At 38.3% G+C, this 24,613-nt stretch overlaps 1 protein-coding gene across 2 annotated transcripts in view; it reads left to right on the top strand.

Annotated features, from left to right (window-relative positions):
• Window positions 1-23,143, top strand: part of SMG1 (SMG1 nonsense mediated mRNA decay associated PI3K related kinase) — a 92,306-nt gene extending 69,163 nt beyond the window's left edge. For both annotated transcript variants that reach the window (XM_046666695.1, XM_046666694.1), the window contains 22 exons: window positions 502-750; window positions 1,260-1,398; window positions 1,482-1,591; window positions 1,713-1,931; window positions 2,516-2,706; window positions 3,428-3,600; window positions 3,749-4,028; window positions 5,035-5,307; window positions 5,542-5,776; window positions 6,039-6,265; window positions 7,512-7,662; window positions 7,764-7,953; window positions 8,129-8,598; window positions 10,176-10,313; window positions 11,629-11,781; window positions 12,841-13,020; window positions 13,947-14,174; window positions 14,806-15,017; window positions 15,173-15,279; window positions 16,080-16,259; window positions 16,340-16,446; window positions 18,515-23,143. In XM_046666695.1, the coding sequence (XP_046522651.1) occupies window positions 502-750; window positions 1,260-1,398; window positions 1,482-1,591; window positions 1,713-1,931; window positions 2,516-2,706; window positions 3,428-3,600; window positions 3,749-4,028; window positions 5,035-5,307; window positions 5,542-5,776; window positions 6,039-6,265; window positions 7,512-7,662; window positions 7,764-7,953; window positions 8,129-8,598; window positions 10,176-10,313; window positions 11,629-11,781; window positions 12,841-13,020; window positions 13,947-14,174; window positions 14,806-15,017; window positions 15,173-15,279; window positions 16,080-16,259; window positions 16,340-16,446; window positions 18,515-18,592 (4,290 nt within the window). In that variant the 3' untranslated portion in view covers window positions 18,593-23,143. The remainder of the gene's footprint in view (window positions 1-501; window positions 751-1,259; window positions 1,399-1,481; window positions 1,592-1,712; window positions 1,932-2,515; window positions 2,707-3,427; window positions 3,601-3,748; window positions 4,029-5,034; window positions 5,308-5,541; window positions 5,777-6,038; window positions 6,266-7,511; window positions 7,663-7,763; window positions 7,954-8,128; window positions 8,599-10,175; window positions 10,314-11,628; window positions 11,782-12,840; window positions 13,021-13,946; window positions 14,175-14,805; window positions 15,018-15,172; window positions 15,280-16,079; window positions 16,260-16,339; window positions 16,447-18,514) is intronic.
• Window positions 23,144-24,613: the final 1,470 nt, after the last annotated feature.

Raw genomic sequence — 24,613 nt, 5'->3', positions numbered from 1 at the left:
TTAGGAATATAGGAAGTATGGGCAGGAGCAAGAGTTTGAAAGGAGTCAAGTTTTAAAAGCAAGACTAGGAGACTGCAGAACAAGTATTGAAGGGTAAACTAGAGATGAGAATTAGAGAAGGGCTGTCTAAAGATCTACTGTTAATTTTCTACTGATGATTCGGTTGCATCAGTGAAGAGTGAAGTATGTGCATAAAGCAATGATAAATCTTAGACAGAATGATATTTTACAAAGAAGAACGTGACTTGGATATTGAGTTTGAATGGAACCTCAGGAAAATATAACGGTAGGCCAAGTTTTCAATAAACTAGTAATACTTAATTAAGAGAAAGGTAGGTAAATCATAAGAAAGATGAATAGTCCAGAAGAATCGGCTATTTGGTGCATGGCTCGATAGGTGGAGAATGCCAGTAAAAAATCAGTTTTTTAAAATATTCCTTTACATTCAAAGAACTCTTTATTTAAGTAAAGTTGACCTTTCCTTTAAAATGTTTTTTAAAGGCCCAAGATTCCTACCAAACTCCTCAGAATCCTGGAATTGTACCCCGTCCTAGTGAACTGTATTATAGTAAAATTGGCCCAGCTTTGAAAGCAGTTGGGCTTAGTCTGGATGTGTCCCGACGAGACTGGCCTCTTCATGTCATGAAGGCAGTGCTAGAGGAGTTAATGGAGGCCACACCCCCAAATCTCCTCGCTAAAGAGCTTTGGTCGTCTTGCACCACACCTGATGAGTGGTGGAGAGTCACGCAGGTACGGTTTCTGCTTTGGACTGTAGTCCACATTATTGTTTCTTTGCCTGCTTCCTGTCTTGTCTGTCTTGTGCACCCTCCTCATATTCCCCCCGTCTCCCTCCAGACTTGGGAGTTTGAGGCCTATATTTGAAGCTTATGTTACACTTGCTTTTATAAGGCATGGCCATGACTGTGTGAGGGCAGAATAGGGGGCATTATGGATAAAGTGAAAAGGAGGATAAAAACTTTAGGAAGGGAAAAACTAGGGAGACTGAAGAATACTTGTTTTGTCTTTTGAATCCAGCATCCTGATAATGACTAGGACCAATGGAGGACCATGGTGTTGTATGCAGCTGCTTAGTGCAGAGCCCCTGTGGAGATATGAAGCAGCCCTGAGGAATGCCAGCTATTTATTTAGAAATAAGGGAGTGGGATTCTGAAAGTCTGTAAATTTTAGAGGATCAAGTCCGTGTTGGAAGGAAATTTGCTAACGGTGTTTAACTTGTCCCCCTACCCTCTCTTCTTTAGTCCTATGCCAGATCTACTGCAGTCATGTCTATGGTCGGATACATCATTGGCCTTGGAGATAGACATCTGGATAATGTTCTCATAGATATGACGACGGGAGAGGTTGTTCACATTGATTACAATGTTTGCTTTGAAAAAGGTAAAATCGAAGTGGACTTCTTATATGAGGGTCAGATCTTTTTTAGTGGAAGGACAAAAAATATAATGATTTGTGTTTTCAAGGTAAAAGCCTTAGAGTTCCTGAGAAAGTACCTTTTCGAATGACACAGAACATTGAAACGGCACTTGGTGTGACTGGAGTGGAAGGTGTTTTCAGGCTTTCATGTGAGCAGGTATGCTGTGTTCTTTTACACCTCCTAGTGTGCCTGTTACAGGAACAAATCCTGGGATGAAAAATACATTTTAATGAGAGAATTTGTGGCAAAACTTAAACTAAAACTCTTCTGGAAACAGGTTCTACATATTATGCGGCGTGGCAGAGAGACTCTGCTGACGTTGCTGGAGGCCTTTGTGTACGACCCGCTGGTGGACTGGACAGCTGGGGGCGAGGCTGGGTTTGCTGGTGCCGTCTACGGTGGAGGTGGCCAGCAGGCGGAGAGCAAGCAGAGCAAGAGAGAGATGGAGCGAGAGATCACCCGCAGCCTCTTTTCTTCCAGAGTAGCTGAAATTAAGGTGAAGCCAATGATCATAAGTCATCCTCATCTTTCTGTTAATAGAGTTACATGTCCATAAAAAAGTTGAGTGAAACTGTTTTTCTAGATTTTTTTTGCTAGACTGTAATGTATAATATTGAAACAGCAGTGCAATAGGGCAATTTGATGTCGTCTTTTATTAGGAAATGCTTCCATACAAAGACATACATAGCCATGTATATGATTCATAGGAGGTCAGTTATGATTTAAAAGAAATTGTGCCATTTTAATAGGTTGATTTGTGTTTATCAATGACCATTTTAAGTGTCATTTAATTGGCTAGCCTCCCTCAGTGTTGATTTTAATATCCTCGTAGCCCTAGTGCTGCTAATCTTGTTTTGTGTAGCATGGTGGTGACTGCATGGTCTTGTGGAATTGAGTGAAAATTGAATGCATTAGTTATCTTTGTAAAACATGGGTGATGCCATCACCCCCTCATGGTTTGGTTGAGACTTAAATAGAATAATATCTGTAAGATGTCCTTCTCACATGATCCTTCTGACAGATATCATATCTCACAGTTGGCCCTGTAAGAATCTTCCTAAACATAGTGTCTTTTTACAGGTGAACTGGTTTAAGAATAGGGATGAGATGCTGGTTGTGCTTCCCAAGCTGGACAGCAGCTTAGATGAATACCTGAGCTTGCAAGAGCAACTGACAGATGTGGAAAAACTGCAAGGCAAACTGCTGGAAGAAATAGAGTTTCTAGAAGGAGCTGAAGGAGTGGATCATCCTTCTCACACTCTGCAACACAGGTTTAAAACAGTGGTGACCACTTTTTTCCTAAATATATGCCATTAAGGAGAATTTTCATATTTGTTTAGACATTGTCAACTTGATTTAGAATTATTGGAGCAGGTCAGATAAATGATTAAAGCTCTCCCAAGCACTGCAGTTTCAAAGTGTTAATAAACAAGGATTCACTTAAATTTCTGCTTTGTTAGATTTAAATGTTTGAGCAATAATGAGAGATAGATGGGTATAGTGGTTAGAACACTGAACTGGGATTCAGAAAACATGAGTTTTGTTTTTCTCTCTGTAGTTTGTATCTGAATCCTTATTCTTTTGTAGAACGACAGTTATTTCACGTACTTTGCTGAGTTTTTTAATCATTAAATAGAGTGATGAAGTCAGTGAATCTTGCACAGAGCAGGTGCTCAGAAAAGGGTACTTGAATGTGCATGTGCCACACACTGCCTGGGGCTCTGAGACTGCAAAGATCCATCAAGCATCAGTCTTTCACCTTTGAATAACTCAAAACCTGGCAGCTGTGGTAGAGTTTTGTTTAAAATGTTGTGAGTATAGTTGAGGTAACTGTGGCGTCAGGATAAACCAGAGAAGTAAGGGATGTTTGAGTAGTGCCCTCAAGATTGAAAAGGAACTTAACAAGCAGCTTCAGTATGAGCAAAATCAGAGTCATGAAAGTACATAGAAGAAAAAACAGTAAATGATTTAAAAAATTTTCCCCCCTATTAGGTATTCTGAACACACCCAACTACAGACTCAGCAACGGGCTGTTCAGGAAGCAATCCAGGTGAAGCTGAATGAGTTTGAACAGTGGATAACACATTATCAGGCGGCATTCAATAAATTAGAAGCAACACAGCTCGCAAGCTTGCTTCAGGAGATCAGCACACAAATGGATCTTGGTATGGGTTGACTTATTTTAGATACACATGTGAGCATGTGAGTGTTGTAGTTGTGTGTTTATGTCTAGGATTCTCGTTTGTGCTTCCTTGCAATGACTGCAGATCTGAAATGGTTTCACCATGATTGATACTTATCTTTTACCAAAAGGTCCTCCAAGCTATGTGCCAGCAACAGCCTTTCTGCAGAATGCTGGCCAGGCCCACTTGATTAGCCAGTGTGAGCAGCTGGAGGGGGAGGTTGGTGCTCTTCTGCAGCAGAGGCGCTCAGTGCTCCGAGGCTGTCTGGAACAGCTGCATCACTATGCAACCGTAGCTCTGCAGTACCCGAAGGCCATATTTCAGAAGCATCGAATCGAACAATGGAAGACCTGGATGAAGGAGCTCATCTGCAACACCACAGTAGAGTGCTGCCAGGAACTCTATAGGAAGTAAGTTTACGGCACTTAACTTTCTCTATTTCCCATTGGGCTTGGAAGCAAAGTTGTGTTCAATTTTTAAATTTTTCTTGAAAGAAATGGTTGATATGAAATTTGAGTGGAGTCACTTTTTTTTTGATTGAGGTCAAAATAGTTTATAACGTTGTGAAATTTTAGTTTTGCATTATTATTTGTCAATCACCACATAAATATGCCCCTTTCCCCCTTATGCCCACCCCCACCCCCCTTCCCCTCTGGTAACCACTAAACTGTTGTCTTTGTCCATGTGTTTATCTTCCACTTGTGAGTGAAATCGTGCCGCGTTTGTCTTTCTCCGTTTGGCTTATTTCACTTAACATACCTTGAAGGTCCATCTATGTTGTTGCAAATGGGACAATTTTGTCCTTTTTTTTAATGGCTGAGTAGTATTCCAGTGTGTGTGTGTGTGTGTGTGTGTGTGTATTTTCCACATTTTCTTTATCCATTCATCAGTTGATGGTAACTTGGGTTCCTTCCATGTCTTGGCTATTGTGAATAATGCTGTGATGAACATAGGGGTGCATAAAACTCTTTCAGTTGTTGATTTCATGTTCTTTGGATAAATACCCAGTAGTGGGATAGCTGGGTCACATGGTATTTCTATTTTTAATTTTTTGAGAAATCATGAATCACTTTTGTCTTGGTTTTAAGAGGATTCACGCTCATGTTTTCCCTTAAAAGAGAGTGGGTTTTTCCTAATTTATTAAAAAGTTTCTGAGCATAAGAATAGTGGGATCAGGGTAAAGAGAGCTAACCTCCAGCACTGATTCTGTCACTCACTAAGAAGTCTTCTTAGCACAGTATTTTAGCTCTTGAGACTTTCCTATCTGTAAAATAGAAATAATGATTCCTACTCCAAGTTTGAGGTTTGATCAAATGCAATATTCCGTATTCTTTCATAGTACTTTGTAAAGCGTAAACTTTCTTTACAAGCAGGGAGTGGTTATGTTAAAAATAAGCACCTCTTCTATTTTTATAGATATGAAATGCAGTATGCTCCCCAACCACCCCCCACAGTGTGTCAGTTCATCACCGCCACTGAAATGACCCTGCAGCGGTACGCAGCAGACATAAACAGCCGACTTATTAGACAAGTGGAGCGCTTGAAACAGGAAGCTGTCACCGTGCCTGTTTGTGAAGATCAGTTGAAAGAAATTGAACGTTGCATTAAAGTTTTTCTTCATGAGAATGGAGAAGAAGGATCTTTGAGTCTAGCAAGTGTTATTATTTCTGCGCTCTGTACCCTCACAAGGTGAGCTAGCTAACCTCACTCACAGTGAAACCCTTTCCTTGTCTTGAAAACACTGATGCTTACTGAGATTTTATTTGTGCTCTGTTTAATCCCAGCTTAAGGTATTCTTTTATTTGCACTAGTCTCAGTGCTACAGTGTTACAGCTGCTTTATTTCCTTTCAGATTTTGGGGTATCCTCATTTGTGTAAATTTAGCTAAGCCAGTTTCACTGTACAGATATTTATCGCGTTTAGGCGTAACCTGATGATGGAAGGTGCAGCTTCGAGTGCTGGAGAGCAGCTGGTTGATCTGACTTCTCGGGATGGAGCCTGGTTCTTGGAGGAGCTCTGTAGTATGAGTGGAAATGTCACTTGCCTGGTTCAGTTACTGAAGCAGTGCCACCTGGTGCCACAGGACTTGGACATTCCGAACCCCATGGAAGCGTCTGAGGCAGTTCACTTAGCTAACGGAGTATACACCTCACTTCAGGTGAACACTTGTAGATTAGCTTAAATCTTACCAGTTTAATTTAGACCTTGGGCATGGTACTACTTAACTCTAGTTCAGAAAAGCTCTTTGACTTCCTCTTTTGAATGTTGCTTAAGCAGTTACTTAAAGGTCAGTGTGAGGTTTACAGCCATACCTTGGTTACAGTTGCGTAAGTTTGTTCTTAATTTATGTTCTTTATTTTCTAAACGTATCACTTACTAAACTCAGAAAACATTAAAATATTTTTCTCATGTATTTATAGGAATTAAACTCAAATTTCCGGCAGATCATATTTCCGGAAGCACTGAGATGTTTGATGAAAGGAGAGTGCACATTAGAGAATATGCTTCATGAACTGGACAGTCTTATTGAGCAGACAACTGACGGTGTTTCCCTGCAGACTCTGGTTGAATCTCTTCAAGCCTATTTAAGAAATGCAGCTATGGGGCTCGAGGAGGAAACTCATGCTCACTACATTGATGTTGCCAGGCAAGTGAACGCTGGTGGTGCTCTGTGTTCCTATCAGAGAGAGAGGGGAGCCAGATAAAGGGATTCTGAACTCTTATTTTCCTGCAAGTTTACTTTTAATTTTCGGAGCAGATGTAATTACTTATAAATGCTTATATACGTATTTTTTTAAAATAACTTTTATTCTGAAATAATTACAGATTCACAGGAAGTTGTGAAAAATGAAGTGTGCAGGGAGGTCTTGTGCACATTTCATCCCTCCTCCGGGGTTAGCGCCTTGCATACTTGTCGTACAGTAGCAACACCAGAGCTGACTGAATTAACCAGTCATGCATGCGCTCATTTGTGTGTGTGTACGTGTGTGTAGTTTCATGCAGTTTTACCACATGCATATACATATCCTTTTGATACTGTAGGTATTACACATATGTGTGTACGTGCACCAAGTGGAGTGTGGTATTTTTTCAGCCAGTCCTTAGAAGTCCATGGAAGTATCTGAGTCAGTTTAGTTAGCTGATGGAATATACACCTCACTTTTCCATTAGAAATTTGTCTGGTAGCCTAGCTTTTAAAATTCTCTTGATAGCTCTTAATAGTTTTATGGCTATTCCTGTATGTGTGTATGATAAAGTTGAAAATCTAGTTGTTACTTTTACTGATAGTAGTCATAGGTACTGGGAATTGTATTTTTGCTTTTTTTATATAAAATGTTTAGAATAGTGCCTGGATACATAGATCTTAAATTAACGATAATGTGAGGGGTGAATTTCTGAGGACCTACACTCAAACTATGCCTTATTCAAAACTGAGCATGCTGAAGGTGGCAGGCATTTCATTTTACTGTCTATAGTTGGCTCTACCATGTAACAGTAGTGTGAACATACTTGACACTTTTTGCTAGGTCCACTAGCTTTAGAATTGTGTGATTTTTGACTTTTTAATAGAGGGTTTGTATTCATATCCTCTGTGTAAAGTGAGACTTATATTTTATGTAGTTCTTTTTAAAATTGTCATAATTCAAGTTTGCATAAAATTTAATCCCATGAACAATTCCTCATACTGAATTGGAATCATTGACTTCACATTGTGCTTGACATTAAATGCTGTTTTATCGTAATACTCCTTCCTTAATGCAAAAAAGACCTTTTTCCTAAACTTTGTGTGCTAGCTATGAGGCTTGTTGACCTTCCACGTTCCCCTCAAATTTATTACTCTTCAATAATAACTGAATGCTTCAGGGTTTTAATTCCCTTTTGTTTTCCTCTAGAATACTTCATGCTCAATATGGTGAATTAATTCAACCAAGAAATGGTTCAGTTGATGAAACACCAAAAATGTCAGCTGGCCAGATGCTTTTGGTAGCATTTGATGGCATGTTTGCTCAAGTTGAAACTGCTTTTGGCTTATTAGTTGAAAAGGTAAATATTGACTTGGTTTTATGAATGATGCAGGTGTAGTAAAGTATTTCTTCAGTGTACAAGAGTGGAGAAGTGAGCTCTCTTTCCTTTCATTTACCTAGTTAAACAAGATGGAAATTCCCATAGCTTGGCGAAAGATTGACATTATAAGGGAAGCCAGGAGTACCCAAGTCAATTTTTTTGATGATGATAATCACCGGCAGGTGCTAGAAGAGATTTTCTTTCTCAAAAGACTACAGACAATTAAGGAGTTCTTCAGGCTCTGTGGTACCTTTTCTAAAACTTTGTCAGGTAATATTTCATACTTAAACATGCTAGGTTAGTTGTGTAGTACTTTGGAAGGGGGCAGAATGGAGTAGGCTTAATTTAATTATATGTTCATAAAATCTTAAGTTTTTAAATAAGCCCTATTATTACCTTGTTTTAGTTTTGCGTGAAATACTTTAAGAAAATTTTCCATTTTTAGGATCAAGTTCGCTTGAAGATCAGAATACCGTAAATGGGCCTGTACAGATTGTCAATGTGAAAACCCTTTTTAGAAACTCTTGTTTTAGTGAAGACCAGATGGCCAAACCTATAAAGGCCTTCACAGCCGACTTCGTGAGGCAGCTCTTGATTGGACTCCCGAACCAAGCTCTGGGGCTCACGCTCTGCAGCTTCATCAGTGCTCTAGGTGTAGACATCATCGCTCAGGTAGAGGCGAAGGATTTTGGTGCTGAGAGCAAAGTTTCTGTCGATGATCTGTGTAAGAAAGCGGTGGAGCACAACATCCAGGTCGGGAAGTTCTCTCAGTTGGTCATGAACAGGGCGACTGTGTTAGCGAGTTCTTACGACACTGCCTGGAAGAAGCACGACTTGGTGCGCAGGTTGGAAACCAGCATTTCCTCTTGTAAGACAAGCCTGCAGCGCGTTCAGCTGCATATTGCCATGTTCCAAGTAAGTCTTTTCTCTTTGTAGTGTGTTTTACTCAATGTAGGAATTTGAAAAACAGGGGGAATTAATATAAAACAATTTAAAGAAGAAAAAATTTTAAACTTGCTTAATTGTGCCAGCCCAGAGCAAACCCGGCTTTCTTTCCAGTTATTCCTTGTTTCTCTTTTATGTATTGAGATCATTTTGTGCTTACAGTTTATGTCCTTTGAATTAGTTTCCATCAGTGTTGTATGGTTCGTATTGTCTGCGTCATGAAGTATTACTTGTGAATATACTTTCTCATGATTGGATTTATTGGTTATGTGGACATCCCTTGTGTATTGTTTAACACATAAGTAAGATTATTTCTAAAGTGACTTCTGCTTCTCTGATGATGTGCTATCTGTCATCATTTGGGAGTTATTTTTAGAAGCCAGTTTTTCTCCTGATTATTTAGGGACACTATTATAGCACAGGCTTGAGGGTGAGATGGATTTAGGTTCAGGTATATGAACCTGAGTCTGATTTCCCTAAGGTCTGATTTCCTTAGCTGTAGAGTGGGGACAGTACCTCTCTCAAAGGTTGATGAGGGTTAAAAATGATGATCTATGTAACACTCTAAGCACAGTAGAAATTGTAGCTTTAAACTAGTTGTAACACTTGGAGAAATATTTGGGGGCTACATTCTCCTGGGATCTGTTTTGTCACAAACAGCGGTTACCTTGTATCATTTACAGTGAAGCTGCTTCCCAGTAGTGGAACTGGTGGTTTCAGCTCAGCACGTGGAACCAGTGTATTTCCTTCTCTTTGCATATCGTTAGCTGTTTTCTTAGCTCCTAAGTTAGAAAAGTGATTTATTTGCATTCTTAAACTGAATTTATTATATACTAACAGTCCTTCTAACACATTGGAATGTTTTTTATTTCTACAAAATGTAATGCTGAAAAGTTTTATTGTTTTATATACTTTGGAATTTATTCCCTTAAAAAATTGACAGCTATTTGGAAAACATTGTAAAAAAAAATTTTCGGTTTTGTTCATCTGAACACATTTTAAGCTTTAAGCACAATATTACTCTTAAATTGTAGCCCAAATGTCCCTTAGGCTTTCTGAGGCCACCCTTACAACGTACAAGATGGCTTGATCACCTGTGAACAGTTGCCTGCCCCTTTCTGTCACTTCGAGGTTCTCTGTTTGGGGAATTCTTTCTGCTGTGACTGCTGCCATTGCTTCTTGCAGTAACTTGCTTAGCTTCCATGCTGGGCAACTGTCCCCCCACCACGCCTGTGCCAACCTCTCAACTGGAGGTTATGTTCTGGGGGGATTGTATACCAGACTTTTACATAGACTAGGAAGCATCTTCAGATTACTATTTAAAAGTTGCACATCACTGATCCACGAAATTTATCAGCCATTTTCTACCTTGGGAAATATTTTGCCTGGTGATCCTTTTGTGCTGTGTGTTCTATGACTCTTCCCTGCCCACCCCACTTTGCTGCAGCTGAGGTTTTTCTCTTCCCCTGGCCTAGCTCACACTTCCCCTCCCTTGTTTATCTAAAGGTGTTTTCATGCTGACTTTATTACATTTCTTGTTTGAACAGTGGCAGCATGAAGATCTCCTTATCAATAGACCACAAGCCATGTCAGTCACACCTCCGCCTCGTTCTGCCATCCTAACCAGCATGAAAAAGAAACTCCATACTCTGAGCCAAATTGAAACTTCAATCGCAACAGTTCAGGTACGTTCTGTCAGATCTTCCTTCCAGCGCTTTTTACTATCAGAAATAGCCTGCACTGTGATGAAGTGTCAGTGCTCTGTCACTCACTATGTCTACATGCCTGTCCTTGGCTTCCAAGCCACAGGAGCATAATCTTTCTTCACTTTTATTTTTAATTTATATCTTTTTTTCCTTACCCTGTAAGTTAAATGAATCTTACAGTAGCGGTATATTTTGAACCAGAAATAGAGACATACTCAATATCTTAGGTTTTTAATGAATTTGATGATTACTGTGCTTTTGTACATTAAAGGAACTGTGGTGATTAGAAAAACTTGAATACTTAATTTGTTTTCTGAAATATATATAAGCAACTATATCTGGCTTGTTATTAATATCTAAGAAGCTTAAGAGGCATTCTTACCTCTGTTGTGTAGTTAATGGAATTCTGTGATGCCAAAGGCAGCAGAATATTTTTCCAAACTATTATTGACTGTATTTATTTGCCACTTCAGCTACATGTTTAATCTCACCTCCCCTCTTTAAATAAGAGAAACTGGTCTTGATGATGGTTTTATATTGTATATCCTTATATCTCACGTACTCAGTAGTAACTGACATTTTCGTCTTCTTTTTATAAACTAATATTAGTATGAAATCAAGTATAATCATTTCTGTAATATTTTAGAAATTTTTAATGAAACTTTTCTGGAGCTCACTTCTTTGAAAATTGAAATACTTTTTCTCTACAGCATATTTATCCTACTTTTCCACATATGAGAATGAACTCTTGTCCTTTATTTCTGGTGAAAGAAAGAGAGAGAAGCTGGGGAAAGAGAGAGAGAATGTGAATTCCTCCACCAGAAATATTGTGAATAAATAATGAAAGAACTTTGTTATATAAAACTTCCTTGTGATAATCTGGATGAATTTTTACCATAACTCATAAACTTCTGAATTTCTGGGAATCTAATTTTCATCTTTCCCAATCAAAAGTATAAATGAATTTCCTCATAGATAGCACAATAGGAAGTTGGTGTAGTAGGCTTTCGGTTTTGTTGTAAAGACTCTTATTTAAAAGTGAAAAATGAAACCTTCCTTCTGCACATTTTAAGACAATAAACTGAAAGCCAACTCTTAGCCCTCTAGATATGTTTAGCCTTAGATATTCAAAGCAAAACTGAGATTAATTTCGAAAGGTGACTGTTAAAGATGTTTTCTAAATTGTGTGTGCTCCATCCTGCTGCTTTTGAGGCTCTCTTGTATTTGTATAAAATGCTCAACAGACAGGAAGTGGAGTGCCAGATATTCACTGAGATTCTGCTGGCATTTATAGGAGAAACTAGCAGCTCTTGAAGCAAGTATTGAACAGCGACTCAAGTGGGCGGGTGGTGCCAACCCTGCATTGGCACCTGTACTACAAGATTTTGAAGCAACAATAGCTGAAAGAAGAAATCTTGTCCTTAAGGAGAGCCAAAGAGCGAGTCAGGTATTGTGAGCCATGTGTGCCACCTTTGTTTTCTGTTGCAGGATTATGTAAGTGATTGGAAGATACATGTGGGATAACTAGGGGTAGCTTGAGAGCCACCGTCTAGTTCACAGTGCTGGCTGAACTCAGGGCCCTAGACCCTTATTGTCTCCCAGTTAAATGTAAATATAAATAAATATAAAGTGGATTCAGCCTCTGTTGGAAAATAAAGAGTTCAATTCTATATTTGTCTAAAGTTCTCTTTATATGCAACTAAAGTGATCCAAAGATGGGAATATTATTTCTTCCCCATGGCAGTAAAATGTCTTATGACCTTGAGTTTTGCCAGAGGCTGTAGATTAACTTTGTTGTGATTGGAGGAAAAAACAAAAAACAGAAACAAACATGTAATTTTCAGACGCAAAATTAAGCTAATATAATTCCCATATCCCATATACCTGTCACCAAAATTTAATAATTATCAACTGAAGTTCTATTTTATTTACTCTATACTTCCCACTCCTCCTTCCCATTGCATATTTAATGGAAATCCCAAATATGATGTCATTTTATCTGTAAATATTTCAGTATGTATCTATAGAAATGACTATTTAAGAACATAATCACACTACTATTATCATACCTAGTAGATGTCCTTAATATTGACAAATATCCAATTAGTATTTTGTGATCTTTTTTGTAAAGTTAAGCAGAAGTAGAAGCAGGAGGAGAATATTACAAATTGGAATTTGGACATAGAACAAACAAATTGCAGGTGAATAACAGTTTTATTATAGAGTAAGTTTTCTATGTAAAAACAATCATGTAGATGATACAGTTACCTAATTATACATAGGTACATTCTGCCGTCTGACACCAAACAGCATCAACAAAAAGTGTGCGGTGATTTACAGCCTTTATACTGGTTAGGTCTGTTTTCCAAGAGTCATACATTCATACATTTTCAGGACCGTTTTTGGTCCTGAATTCTGGACATGAATAGGTAGTATTTTTTCATGTTATTAATTGCATCTTTTTTCCTCATTGTGGTGATTCCATTTCTCTTTTGCCTCTCCATAGGTCACTTTCCTCTGCAGCAATATCATTCATTTTGAGAGTTTACGAACTAGAACTGCAGAAGCCTTAAACCTGGACGCTGCATTATTTGAACTAATCAAACGGTGTCAGCAAATGTGTTCATTTGCATCACAGTTTAACAGTTCAGTCTCTGAATTAGAGCTTCGATTATTACAGAGAGTGGTGAGTCTTGCATCTTGGTGGGAGTGAAGAGACTTGGTGATTAAAATGATAAGGCCAATGTTATACCCTGAAAATCAATTTAATATATTCACTCAGTTTACACTCAGTGAGCGTGTCCTGTGTATATGATGTTTTTATGAGGCGTACAACAATGATTAAATCTTGCTCTTAGCCCCTAAGGAACTTATTTACACAGATAATGCAATGAATGAAAAAGTGGAAGGGAGGGGCTCAGACATGGCACTGCTCCTCGAGCCATACTGAGGCAGCGTCCCACGTGCCATAGCTAGAAGGACCCACAACTAAAATATGCAACTATGTACTGGAGGGCTTTGGGGAGAAAAAGGAAAAATAAAAAAACATATTTAAAAAAGTGGAAGGATTCTCAGAGCTACAACCAGAAGTACCGTGGAGGTTCAGAAGGGAGGCAAAAGACAGTGTATAGCACATGACTCAGATGCACTGAAAACAGGGCAGCAGGCAGAGGGCTAGTGGAAGAGGAGTGCTGACAGGTGAGTTAAGTCCAGAAATACCAAGTTGATAAATTCAGCGTTTATATTTTGTGAGTATGCTTTAGATTATGTATTAGGAAGCTCTGATTTCATCTTAAAGAGTGATTTACAGTGGGTTTAGGGTCCTGGATATGAATCATCTTTGTTGTTCCAGATATATTTCTTAGGTCTTAAACTTTAAAGCGTTTATTCCCTGTATGATTACGCAAAAAAGTTAAAAATCTTCCTTTGTATTTCATAGATTGTTTAAATTATTGTTGAGTACTATTTTGTAGGTAATTAATTCCTGATTTAGCAACTGAGGTTCTTTGTATCAGCTTGGGTTACTAAGACCTTTTGATGATGATGATGAAGAAAAGAATCTTATATTATTCCAGCTGATACTTAAATCAAACAAATGTTTGTTCTATTTAGGACACCAGTCTTGAACATCCTATTGGCAGCTCTGAATGGCTTTTGTCAGCACACAAACAATTGACACAGGATATGTCCACTCAGAGGGCAATTCAGACAGAGAAAGAGCAGCAGATAGAAACGGTCTGTGAAACAATTCAGAATCTGGTTGATAATATAAAGACTGTGCTCACTGGTCATAATCGGCAGCTCGGAGACGTCAAACATCTCCTGAAAGCAATGGCTAAGGTAAGACTAACACCGCTGACACACAGTGACTTCCTCCTTTTATGCAATTATAGGTAGTTTTATTTATAGGAAAATAACATAGATAAAGCCAGTTTCTCTGGGGTCATATCTTCCAATTTGTAACTAAGTTAATTTGTGTTTTCATCACGTTTTTTAAAAGCGGGAAGTGGCATTCTGATTTTGTACACACAGAAACTGAGGCTTAGAGAAATTGATTCACCCAAAGTCACATAACTTCTGCTGGAGCTGAAACTTGAACTTAGTCTCAGGGAGTTTAGATCTCTAGCCTCTCTTCATCCTCCCCACCCTTACTCCCAAACTTGTGTAGTTTGCCTCCAAAATGAATGAAATATTGTATCTTCCCTACAGTGTCCTCCTTAATCCAGATAGTAAGGAAACTGAGCCCCCAGAAAAGGCTAAATTACTTCCTTGTTACAAAACAGTGAATCATTTAATTTTAGGATTTATTTTTCCTTTGAGTTTTTATTTTGTGATGGAAACAAGATTCCTGTAGAAAAGGAGTTAAATTGTAAAACACATTGATATTTGAGGAACACGTATTACCTGTTATTCAAAAGGTGACTGTCTTAAGAGTAATTACTGAAACAAATACCATTCTTCCTAATTCTAGGATGAAGAAGCTGCTCTGGCAGATGGTGAAGATGTTCCCTATGAGAACAGTGTTCGGCAGTTCTTGGGTGAATATAAGTCATGGCAGGACAACATTCAGACGGTGCTGTTTACATTAGTCCAAGCGATGGGTCAGGTCCGGAGTCAAGAACATGTTGAAATGCTCCAGGAAATAACTCCCACCTTGAAAGAACTCAAAACACAAAGTCAGAGGTAAGAATGCCTTCTGGCCTAAATTTAAAATTGTAAGTAAAACATCTGGCATAGTAGGTTTTGTTTAATTCACTTAATCTTTCTTAGTTTTGTTCATATTTATAAGTAATCTGATAAAGCATTTCATAAATAAGCCATTTTATTTTGTATTTCAGTATCTATAATAATTTAGTGAGTTTTGCATCACCCTTAGTCACCGATGCAACAAATGAATGTTCGAGTCCAACGTCATCTGCTACTTATCAACCATCCTTTGCTGCAGGTAGGACTTCCCTACTTCAAAAATCTTGATCTGTTAATGATCTACACATAGATGCCTAGATGTTTAATTATACTGTAAGTGTCTAATATAATTATAGTCATCACCTTTTTAAAGGGGTTCCCTAGACTGTCATATCTCAAACTGAAGAAATTTTGGCTTAATTTAAAAAGTCCTTAAGTGAGATAGTAAAAATACCTCGTGTTCAAATACTCTTTAAATAATTTATTTTATGATTATAAAATATATGCCTCTTAAGGAGATTTACAAAAATAATTAATAGAAAAATTTGCAGTTCCATTCCAACCACAGGTAAAAGCACTGTATTTTTTTATTTATTTCTCTGTATGCATGCACACACATATAATACAAATTGGAATCATTCTGTGAATGCAGTTTTTGTTGGCTTTTCCCACTTAATATTAAATTGATAATTTCCCTGTCATTAACTAATCTTTTTAAAAACGACTTAGTGACCAAATTTAATATGCCATTCTATGACTTTACCATATTAATCTTGCATTGTTGGGCAGTTTGGATATTTATAGTTTTTTGATGTCACAACAAGCTAGTGAGCATCACTGTACAAATTTGTGCCTGAATGTCCAGCTGTTTAGGCTATATTTTTAGGAGAACAGTTTTCTATTTCAAGCGATAAGGACTTTAAGGTTGTAAAATCATAATCTATTTTCAAGCCCGTGCATTGGTAGTTGATGACTGAGAAAGCGCCGCCCTGCTCTCTTCTTCGTCCCCCTCCATTTTCTGCTTACATATAAACTGAGCTGCCAACTCTCTCCCTATAGCAGTCCGGAGCAACACTGGCCAGAAGACTCAGCCTGATGTCATGTCACAGAATGCTAGAAAGCTGATTCAGAAAAATCTTGCCACATCAGCAGATACTCCACCAAGCACCATTCCAGGAACTGGCAAGAGTGTTGCCTGTAGTCCTAAAAAGGCCGTGAGAGACCCTAAAACTGGGAAAGGTAATTAGTTAGAATAAGGATGCCTTAAATATTTATACAAAAGGGTGGTTTGACTTACAGATGTTTCCGTTGCTTCATAGCTGTGCAGGAGAGAAACTCGTATGCAGTGAGTGTGTGGAAGAGAGTGAAAGCCAAGTTAGAGGGCCGAGATGTCGATCCGAATAGGAGGATGTCAGTTGCTGAACAGGTGACTGGTTTTTAAACTTAAGCTACACATTTTAATGCAGCCAAAACTGTATAGGTTTAAAGGTCCCCTCACCGATATCATTGGTGATTCGTCAAGAAATGAAGAACTTAAGTCTGTTTACAGGATTCAAAAGATTGTGAGTAACACAGCTCTGGAATTGTCATATATTCACCATTTTACTTAGATTCCCTTATTAGCACCTTGCTTTCTCCCCAGCCCTCTTTTAACAGAAATTTAAGGTGTGACTTCACCCTCCCTTCTCCACCAGAGGATAGTTAATGTGCATTTTAAAGAGTGCTATCTGAAGGTTTCAAATGAAATGAACATATTTTGGGTGCAGGAATAGTATCTATCAGGTGTTCTTTGGGTGTCACTTTGTCTGAAGTCATTACTCTGATTTTTTTCTCATTAGTGTTATTAAAATTGTATATATAAATTTGAGAATTCTTTTCCCCCAGCTGTTTATTTTGAAAATTTTCCAAGCTATAGGAATGTTGTAGGAATGCTCATATACTCTTTACCTAGACTTAGTTAACCAGTTGTTAACATTCTCCTACGTTTGCTTCATCTTTCTGTGTATGTGTGTGCATACACACAGGTTTTCAGAACCATTTGAGAGTTAGTTACAGACATCAAAACACTTCACGCCTAAATACTTCAGCCTATGTCTCCCAAACAAAACACTGTAATATATAGCTACAATATCATTATACAGTTATCAACTCTGGAAACTTAACATTGATGTTGATGGTGACTGGTATCTAACATTCGGTCCATATTCAATTTCTCCAGTGTCTAAATCACCCCTCACCCCCACTACAAGGTCTAGTCAAGGCTTCTCACGCATTTCATATATTTGTTCTTCTTTTAGTCTCCTTGAATATCTAGAATGGTTCCCACGCCCTCCTTTTTTTTCCTGTCTTTTCATTGACATTTTTGATGTGTGCAGACCAGTTGATTTGCATGATATGCGTCACTTGGTATTTGTCTGATATTTTCCTCATGATTAGATTCAAAATCAACATTTTTGGCAGGAATACTATGTCAATGGTGTGTCCTTCTCAGAATTTTACAGCAAGGGGTACATGTCAGTCTTTGCCATCTTTGGCGTTACCATGTTAGATCACTTCGTTAAGGGTAGTGTTCTCCTGAATTCTCCATTACAAATGTGCCTTTCCTTCTGTGGGGTAAAAAAATTTGAGACTGAATATTCTGTTTTCTAATGGTTCGGCAGCTGCAGTTCAATTTTAACATCAGCAAGAAAGGTTTTTTTTTTTATTTTAAACACTGTTACATTGCTGTATAGAACCTGAGCTTAAACTCTTGGTCAAGAGTCACTCTTTAGAAATAGCTTGTCAGAAACCCTGGACGATGTTCTGAGTCAGGGGTATCTTTACTTCAGAAACTTCCTGGTAGATTAATGGGTTACATGTTTCCATGATTGTCCATCTTAGCTCTCTGTCCGTCTTTTTAAAGGATGCTTGGCTATCGTGGTTTTTGTATGACAGTTATTAAATTTTATATGAAAGAAAGTTAAGGGGCTCCCATGAGTGGGGTGAGTATAGAGTTCTTTGCACACAGCTTTTGGTGTAGGTTATAATTCAGCAGCCATATATTGAGTATTTACCATATAATTGGACCCTGATGAATACTCTGGATATAGAGTTGATTATGTCTCTTACTGTAAAAGAAAATTTAGCTGAGTCAGAATCAGCAGACATTTGTTGAGTACTCGAGGTCCAGAATCTGCGAGGCACTTTTTATATACCACCTAAGCATTAACCCGGTGACTTCACATGGTTCACCCCAAGAGCACCTGTTAGGTCAGGGGGACTCTCTTCATCTAAGGATTCATAAGGCTCAAAGGTGTTGTAACTTTACCAAGACACACATTATGAGGGAAGCTCAGCTTACTTAAGCTCTCTTTTCACTGCAGCACCTACACATCCTGTGGGTAATTATTTGAATGATTAGAAATTTACTCTTAAACAATTGCTATAACTCATACGTGAACCATGTCCTTTCAAGTTTTAAATGGTTTTAAATACTATCCTGCCTATTTTCACAGGTTGACTATGTCATTAAGGAAGCAACTAATGTAGATAACTTGGCTCAGCTGTATGAAGGTTGGACAGCCTGGGTGTGAATGGTAAGACAGTAGATGAGTCTGGTTAAGCGAGGTCAGACATCACCAGAATCAACTCAGCCTCAGGCATCCAAAGCCACACCACAGTCGGTGGTGATGCAACTGGGGGCTTACTCTGAGGAAACCTAGGAAATCTCGGTGCGCTAGGAAGTGAATCCTGCAGGACAGCTGCACTCAGGGATACGCCCAACACCATGGCCTGCAACCCCAGGGTCAAGGGTGAAAGAAAGAAAGCTCACCGCCTGAACACGGAGATTGTCTTTCTGCCACAGAACAGCTGCAAACGTGTCAGGAGGTAAGCTGCAGAAAGAAATCGGGATGCCGCGGAGCACAGAGTGATTTGGAACTCCATTCCACCTGACCCTGTGTGTACAATCCAGGAAAAACAAACCCCGCTCAGAGACAGAGAAACTGGGGCCGCGAAGAAATCACAGCCAAGGAAGATTTGATGCATTCAGATTCTCGTGTAACACCTGTTGCTTGGCAACAGTACTGGTTGGGTTGACCAGTAAGTACAAAAAGGCTATGCGATATGAATTTCAGAAATGGACTGAAAATGGAGAGCTATGTAACAGATACACTACATTGGAAGAACTCACTTCTGAAATGAAGGGAAAAAAACCACCCCATCGTCCTCCTCCCCAACCCCCGCCCCCCACTCATTCCCCTTTTACCTGATCCTAGTAGATTAGCCATCTTTCAAATTCACTTTTATTTCAATCCTTATATTTCATATACTTCTGTCTCGATGCTGGTAGCAACTTATATTTGGAGTGATAAAGAGAAATTTCTCCAAAACCACTGATAGCATAGAAAAGTCAAGGATTGTTTAAAGGTCTGATGATCACATACAAAATGTAATTCTGGTTAAGTCACTTCTGTGAGTCTATCATGTACAGTTTCCAGAATTGTCACTGTGCATTCAAAAGTAATGAATCCAACAGACATTTGATTTCATGTACACTCCCCTTTGCTTATAGTGTGCATTTTTTGGAAGTCATTCAAATTTTCTCTCTTCTGTGATCGCTGTAGTTTCTTTCCTAGAAAGTAGCTAATCCAATGTAATCTTTTACCTTTTTAAAAACCAGGATAGAGTACCTATTAGAGTTTTACATTGTTGATGACAGATTAACAATAAAGTGATGTTCTGGTGGAGGTAGAGTGAAATGTTTTTTTAATTCAGTTTTCTCTTTTGATACTTTTAATTTACAAGGAGTAAATTAAAAGTGCTTTAGTTTACCTGGCATTTTAGGACACGTACATGAAACATCAGCAAAAGTGAGAACCGCCAACATCTTTTATTAAGTTCAGTCATTAGTCTGTGAAGTACTTTACTTTTGGAACAATTTTAATAGTTTGCTGTTCAGTAGTACATTGTAGTGAATTCATGATCAAGGTTTCCTTAAATTTAGCATTGCATTTTAGTACTGACTGACTGTGTAAGCTCAATTGTTGATCCAAAATAAAAATCCAGACTGGAATAGAATTCTTAAAATCACGTATCAACACAAAGTAGAACATGATTAAAATCTTGATTGAATGCATTTTTCCTGCATTTTAGAGATTAAGACTGTGGTCACTTTCTAGTTGCCAATCTTCACAGACAAACTTGAAAAGTATTAGGGAAGAATTCCACATAGCTCTGGCCTGTTCCATATTCTGATTGCCACACTTTAATGTTGAAATACCCGTGAGAGAATGCATTTCAGTATCAGTGCTTTTTTTAAGACTTTGACAGGTATTGCAAGAAAGGTGGTATTTTTCAATACCCACGTGTCCAATAGCAAGTTAAGGAACCTAGTGCATCAAATTTTTTCTTCATTCATTTTGAACCTTCTTTTCACAATCACAACAACCTATCTGGAATAATAATGCCATGTTGTGTTTTGCACGCTGCTTTATTTCCTAGAGGCTGCGGGAGCTGTTGCTTTCCTCACTTGATTATCTCTGCTCTCTCAAGTTTAAACAGTCTTTTCAGCAACATTCTTGATTGTCACCAGGGAAAACTTTTATCACGGTGAGAAAAGCAGTTCACACTAGTTTGTCCCTATAGGTAGTGTTCAGAAATTGCTTCCTCTTTGGTAAAGAAGATAAATAGGTGAATCTTATTGCCTGTGAATTTCAGCCTTCAGAGGTACCTGGCACCTTATCCAAGCAAAAACAAAACAGCTTTATAGCAAAAACATATGCCTCTGATAAATGACCCATCGCTTTTATTTTAAAATGGTCCCTCAGAGAATAGTGTGGCATATACATGTTTGGTTGTGGGGCAGATATGAATAACTGATGACTTCAAAGCTTGCTCTTTACTGTACTCTGGACAACAGGACCCCGGTCTGTACAGTTTGGCCTTCTCTGGGAAGTCATTCTGCAGGGAGCCTTGCCATTTCAAACTGTTCTAAGAGAACTCAACAATTAGAGATTTAATCAGTGGTAAAAGGCCCTGTGATAATAGCAGATTAAGAAGACAGGGCTACATTTTGGGGATTATCTTGTAAATTAATGTAAAGTATAGAGTGCTCTTGTTATGAAGTCATACATTTTTGATGCGACACAATACTGTGGAAAACCAGGGATCTGCTCCTCTCTTTTCCTCTCTCTCTCTTTCTCTCTCTCTCTCCACTCCTCTATTTTCCCCTCTCTCTCTCTTTCCCTCTCTCTCGATTCAGGGGGTACAGAATAACCTACAACCTCTTCTTCAGTTCAGAGTACCCTTGGAAATTGAAGTTTTTCTTAGGTATTTTGTTGTCTTAACTTTCTAGAATTGCTTGAATTTTAGTTGATTTCTCTACAAAGCACTGGAGGCTTAGCAGTTTATGGAGCTGTGTCTGTATTTCTCTTTCACTCTTTCTTTGGTGTGTCTTGCAGTATCTCCTTATTTCTGGTCATGAGTTGTTAACACAGTTTGCTAGGTGATTATTAAGATTCTTTTGTGTCTGACACTTGTCGTGCGTTGTTTGTGAGGTATGTGAGATTTCTGTGTGAGAACTGATAATCAAGCTCTTGATCTGCTTCCCTAAATGGTTTTTTTAGAGCCCAAACCCTAGGTTCAGGGTGAGGGTTTATAATGCAAAGAAAACCTTCCATCACTTCTGCCCTTAACACTTGCCTCTATTACCTAGGGCTTAGTATGTAGTTTTCTTAATATTGTCCAATGTTTAGTGTTACCTGCATTGTTCTTGTTTTTTAATTGTGGTTGTTCTGATGTGTGAAATTTAAGGAAAGAGCCATTAAAAAATGCCGAGCAGGGCAATGCAAGTACAGCCAAATATTAGAGTTGATGTGCAATCTTAGGTCCTTTCGAATCTGGGGTATTATAGGCAGTACTTTAAATTGAAAAGTCTTCCTAGCCTATCTTCCTCCACATACGCAGTTACTCCAGGGGCTTACTTGTTTTGGCAGTACGAAAATCAAAGGAGCTGGTTCTTCTTTTCTCCCAATTCTTTTCATATTAAAGAAAGCACCTACAATGAGCCTGTTAGTCCTATTCATATGCATCGAAAATCAGTGAATACTTTATTATTAGCACATTTAAGTACCTTTGTTTTACATAAAATTAGATGAATGTGAAAACCAATGACCTTCCATTCTATATCTTCTTGAGCTTGCAAAATGCCAGTAATTTAGAGCTAGGATTTTTCTCCCCTTAAATCAAGGAGGTAGAATATGTTAACGTAAGGGTCACTTAAAGTAGTTTTGGGTTGTATTAGAAAGTTTCCTCCTCTGCGGAAAAACTAGCTAGCATTACGGATTTTTCCAAACATTGGGGAAGGGGAAATTCACTGTATGATGAACCTCTAAGGGTTTGTTGCACTTTTCCTGCTTTTTAGGCCTGGGTGACAGTATTACCATCCCTTATTTACAAAAGAGCAAATGGACTGAGACTAAGAAGCTTTATAGGTTCAAGGGTTAGTTGTACGACATGAACCGCTTAGGATCTCTTGCTTTCTATGGGAATTTGACTGGGCTTACCAGGGAAAAGCTGTTTGTTGTGCTAATGTAAAAAAAAGTCTTACAATTAGCTTGACTTTTGAAGATGGTAAACATAAGGAATTGCATGTTCTGAAATGCAGACTTGTAGAATGTTTTTCTTTCTTTCAAAACAGGCTGATTTTTCTCTTTCTTTTCCTGACAGTCCAGGTTTCAGCTCCTGTTTAAAGTTCTTGTGTCAGTTATTTTTCTGGTTTAAATTTCCCTTATATTTCCACCTGTAATGTCAGTGGCAACATCGTACTTCACTTACTTGTTAATTTACTTTACCCTTATTATAAGAGCAAATTGAGTTGAACTGAATCTTCCTTGTCCTAGTAACATTGTATAAATAAAGTGGCTTCTCTGTGCAAAAGGTTGTAATGCCTCCTGATGGGTATAATTTTGTGATTGTATTTAAGATTAAAAGTTGAATAAATCACACCAGCTTCCTGAAAATGTTCATAATGCATCTTTTGGAAAAAAAAAATACATGCCTACATTCTGCATATTTGCATTAACATGGCAAAGATTGTATGAAATACCTGTTTTTCAAAAAATAAAGTCTTAAAAGACATAGCATTTAAGCTCTGGATTTATTGGTTGAAGTAGGTTCCAGAAAACTTAATTTTAGAATATGAGTAGAGGTTTTTTTTAAGCATTAATATCTCCAAAAAATTTTTTAAAGCTTAATTTTCAAAAAAGTAAATTTTTTACCCTCAAAGTTCTATTTTTGAACAGCAGTGGGAATTGTACCTCAGTGGGAAAGTTCTTAGTATTACGGTGCAACTTATTAAAATTAATTTCGTCAATATTTAAAAAGGAAACTCCTGTAGATCATTATTGACATGTATATTCCCTAGGGTATGAAAGCTCTGAAGGAAAATAGAATTAAAATGTCCCGTTCCTTTTAACATCTAGAAGTCAGACCGCATTTGTTGCTGCTTGATTATGTCAACTGTTCAGTCATCTGGCACGTTTCAAAAGATCACATCCTGTCCTTCTAGTACAAAAACAGCACAAAAGGAAGCTACACTAAGGCTAGGTTTTTCTTTTTTTAAAAAAAAAATAATTATGCCAGTTGTAAGTTTAGCCAAAGATGCAGCTTATAGCAGCACTCCTAGGCTGTGAAGCGGCAAATAGGTCTGGGAACACATTTCCTTGAGTCACAAAACTGCTCTGTGCAGAACTTGTGCTGCTTGAGTTGCTTCAATTTTTTCCACTTACTTCAATCTCACAAGCTGGTGTTGAAAAGTCCTTCTTCGTAAGTTGTACATAGGGAACTTGGGTGAAAACCAGCAGCGTTCTCTAGCAAAAGCTGGTTTCCCAAAGTGGAATTGTCAGTTTTTAAAGCCTAATAACTCCTTGGCCTCTGCTTTGGAAGTACATGTTCCTGTGCCTATAAGCAAGATTTTGCCTTCAGAAAAAGTGCTTAACATATGCACTAATTAGGTGGCTGCTGATTGGGACCTTTTAATTTTCTTTTGAAGAGGTGGGGGGGGGGGCCTGCAACTCAATAGCTTTAAAATCTCCCAAAATGGGGTCTCTTTATCAACTGGCTGCCTCCTACCTACATCACCTATTTTTTCCCCCAACATTCCCCAAAATGACACTTTACTGAAGAGTCTCCTTCCCTTGCAAAGACCCCCGCCCTCCCCAAGTGTTTATACCTGATCCAGATGCTTTACTTTTTTCAAAGATCCATGGCAAATTTCACACCCTTGCATGAAATTCACAGTGCTCCTGTTCCCTGGCTTGCTCATGGGCTGCATGTGGTCTGTAGCTGTATTCTCAAATTTCTTTATGCCTTCCCTGTACTCTTTTAAGAACCTGCTAGTTATTTAAGGAATGCTTTTAAAGTAAATTTAAATTCAATGGCATAAAATAGATGACCGCAAAAGGATAAAAGACTGGAAGTTAAAAGCTATGATAAATTTTCCCAAAACAGACGTCTGACCAGGTCAACATTTGGCATGACTTTGTTTGTCCTGAGTTAATGCATTTTGAAATCCTGGAGAGAAAAGATGCAGAAGTGTCTCACCATAGGTCGTC

Source organism: Equus quagga, chromosome 7 (genome assembly GCF_021613505.1).
Source record: "Equus quagga isolate Etosha38 chromosome 7, UCLA_HA_Equagga_1.0, whole genome shotgun sequence".
Lineage (NCBI taxonomy): Eukaryota > Metazoa > Chordata > Mammalia > Perissodactyla > Equidae > Equus > Equus quagga.
Note: the sequence above shows the minus strand (reverse complement) of the source record. Positions and strands in the feature narration are given on the sequence as shown.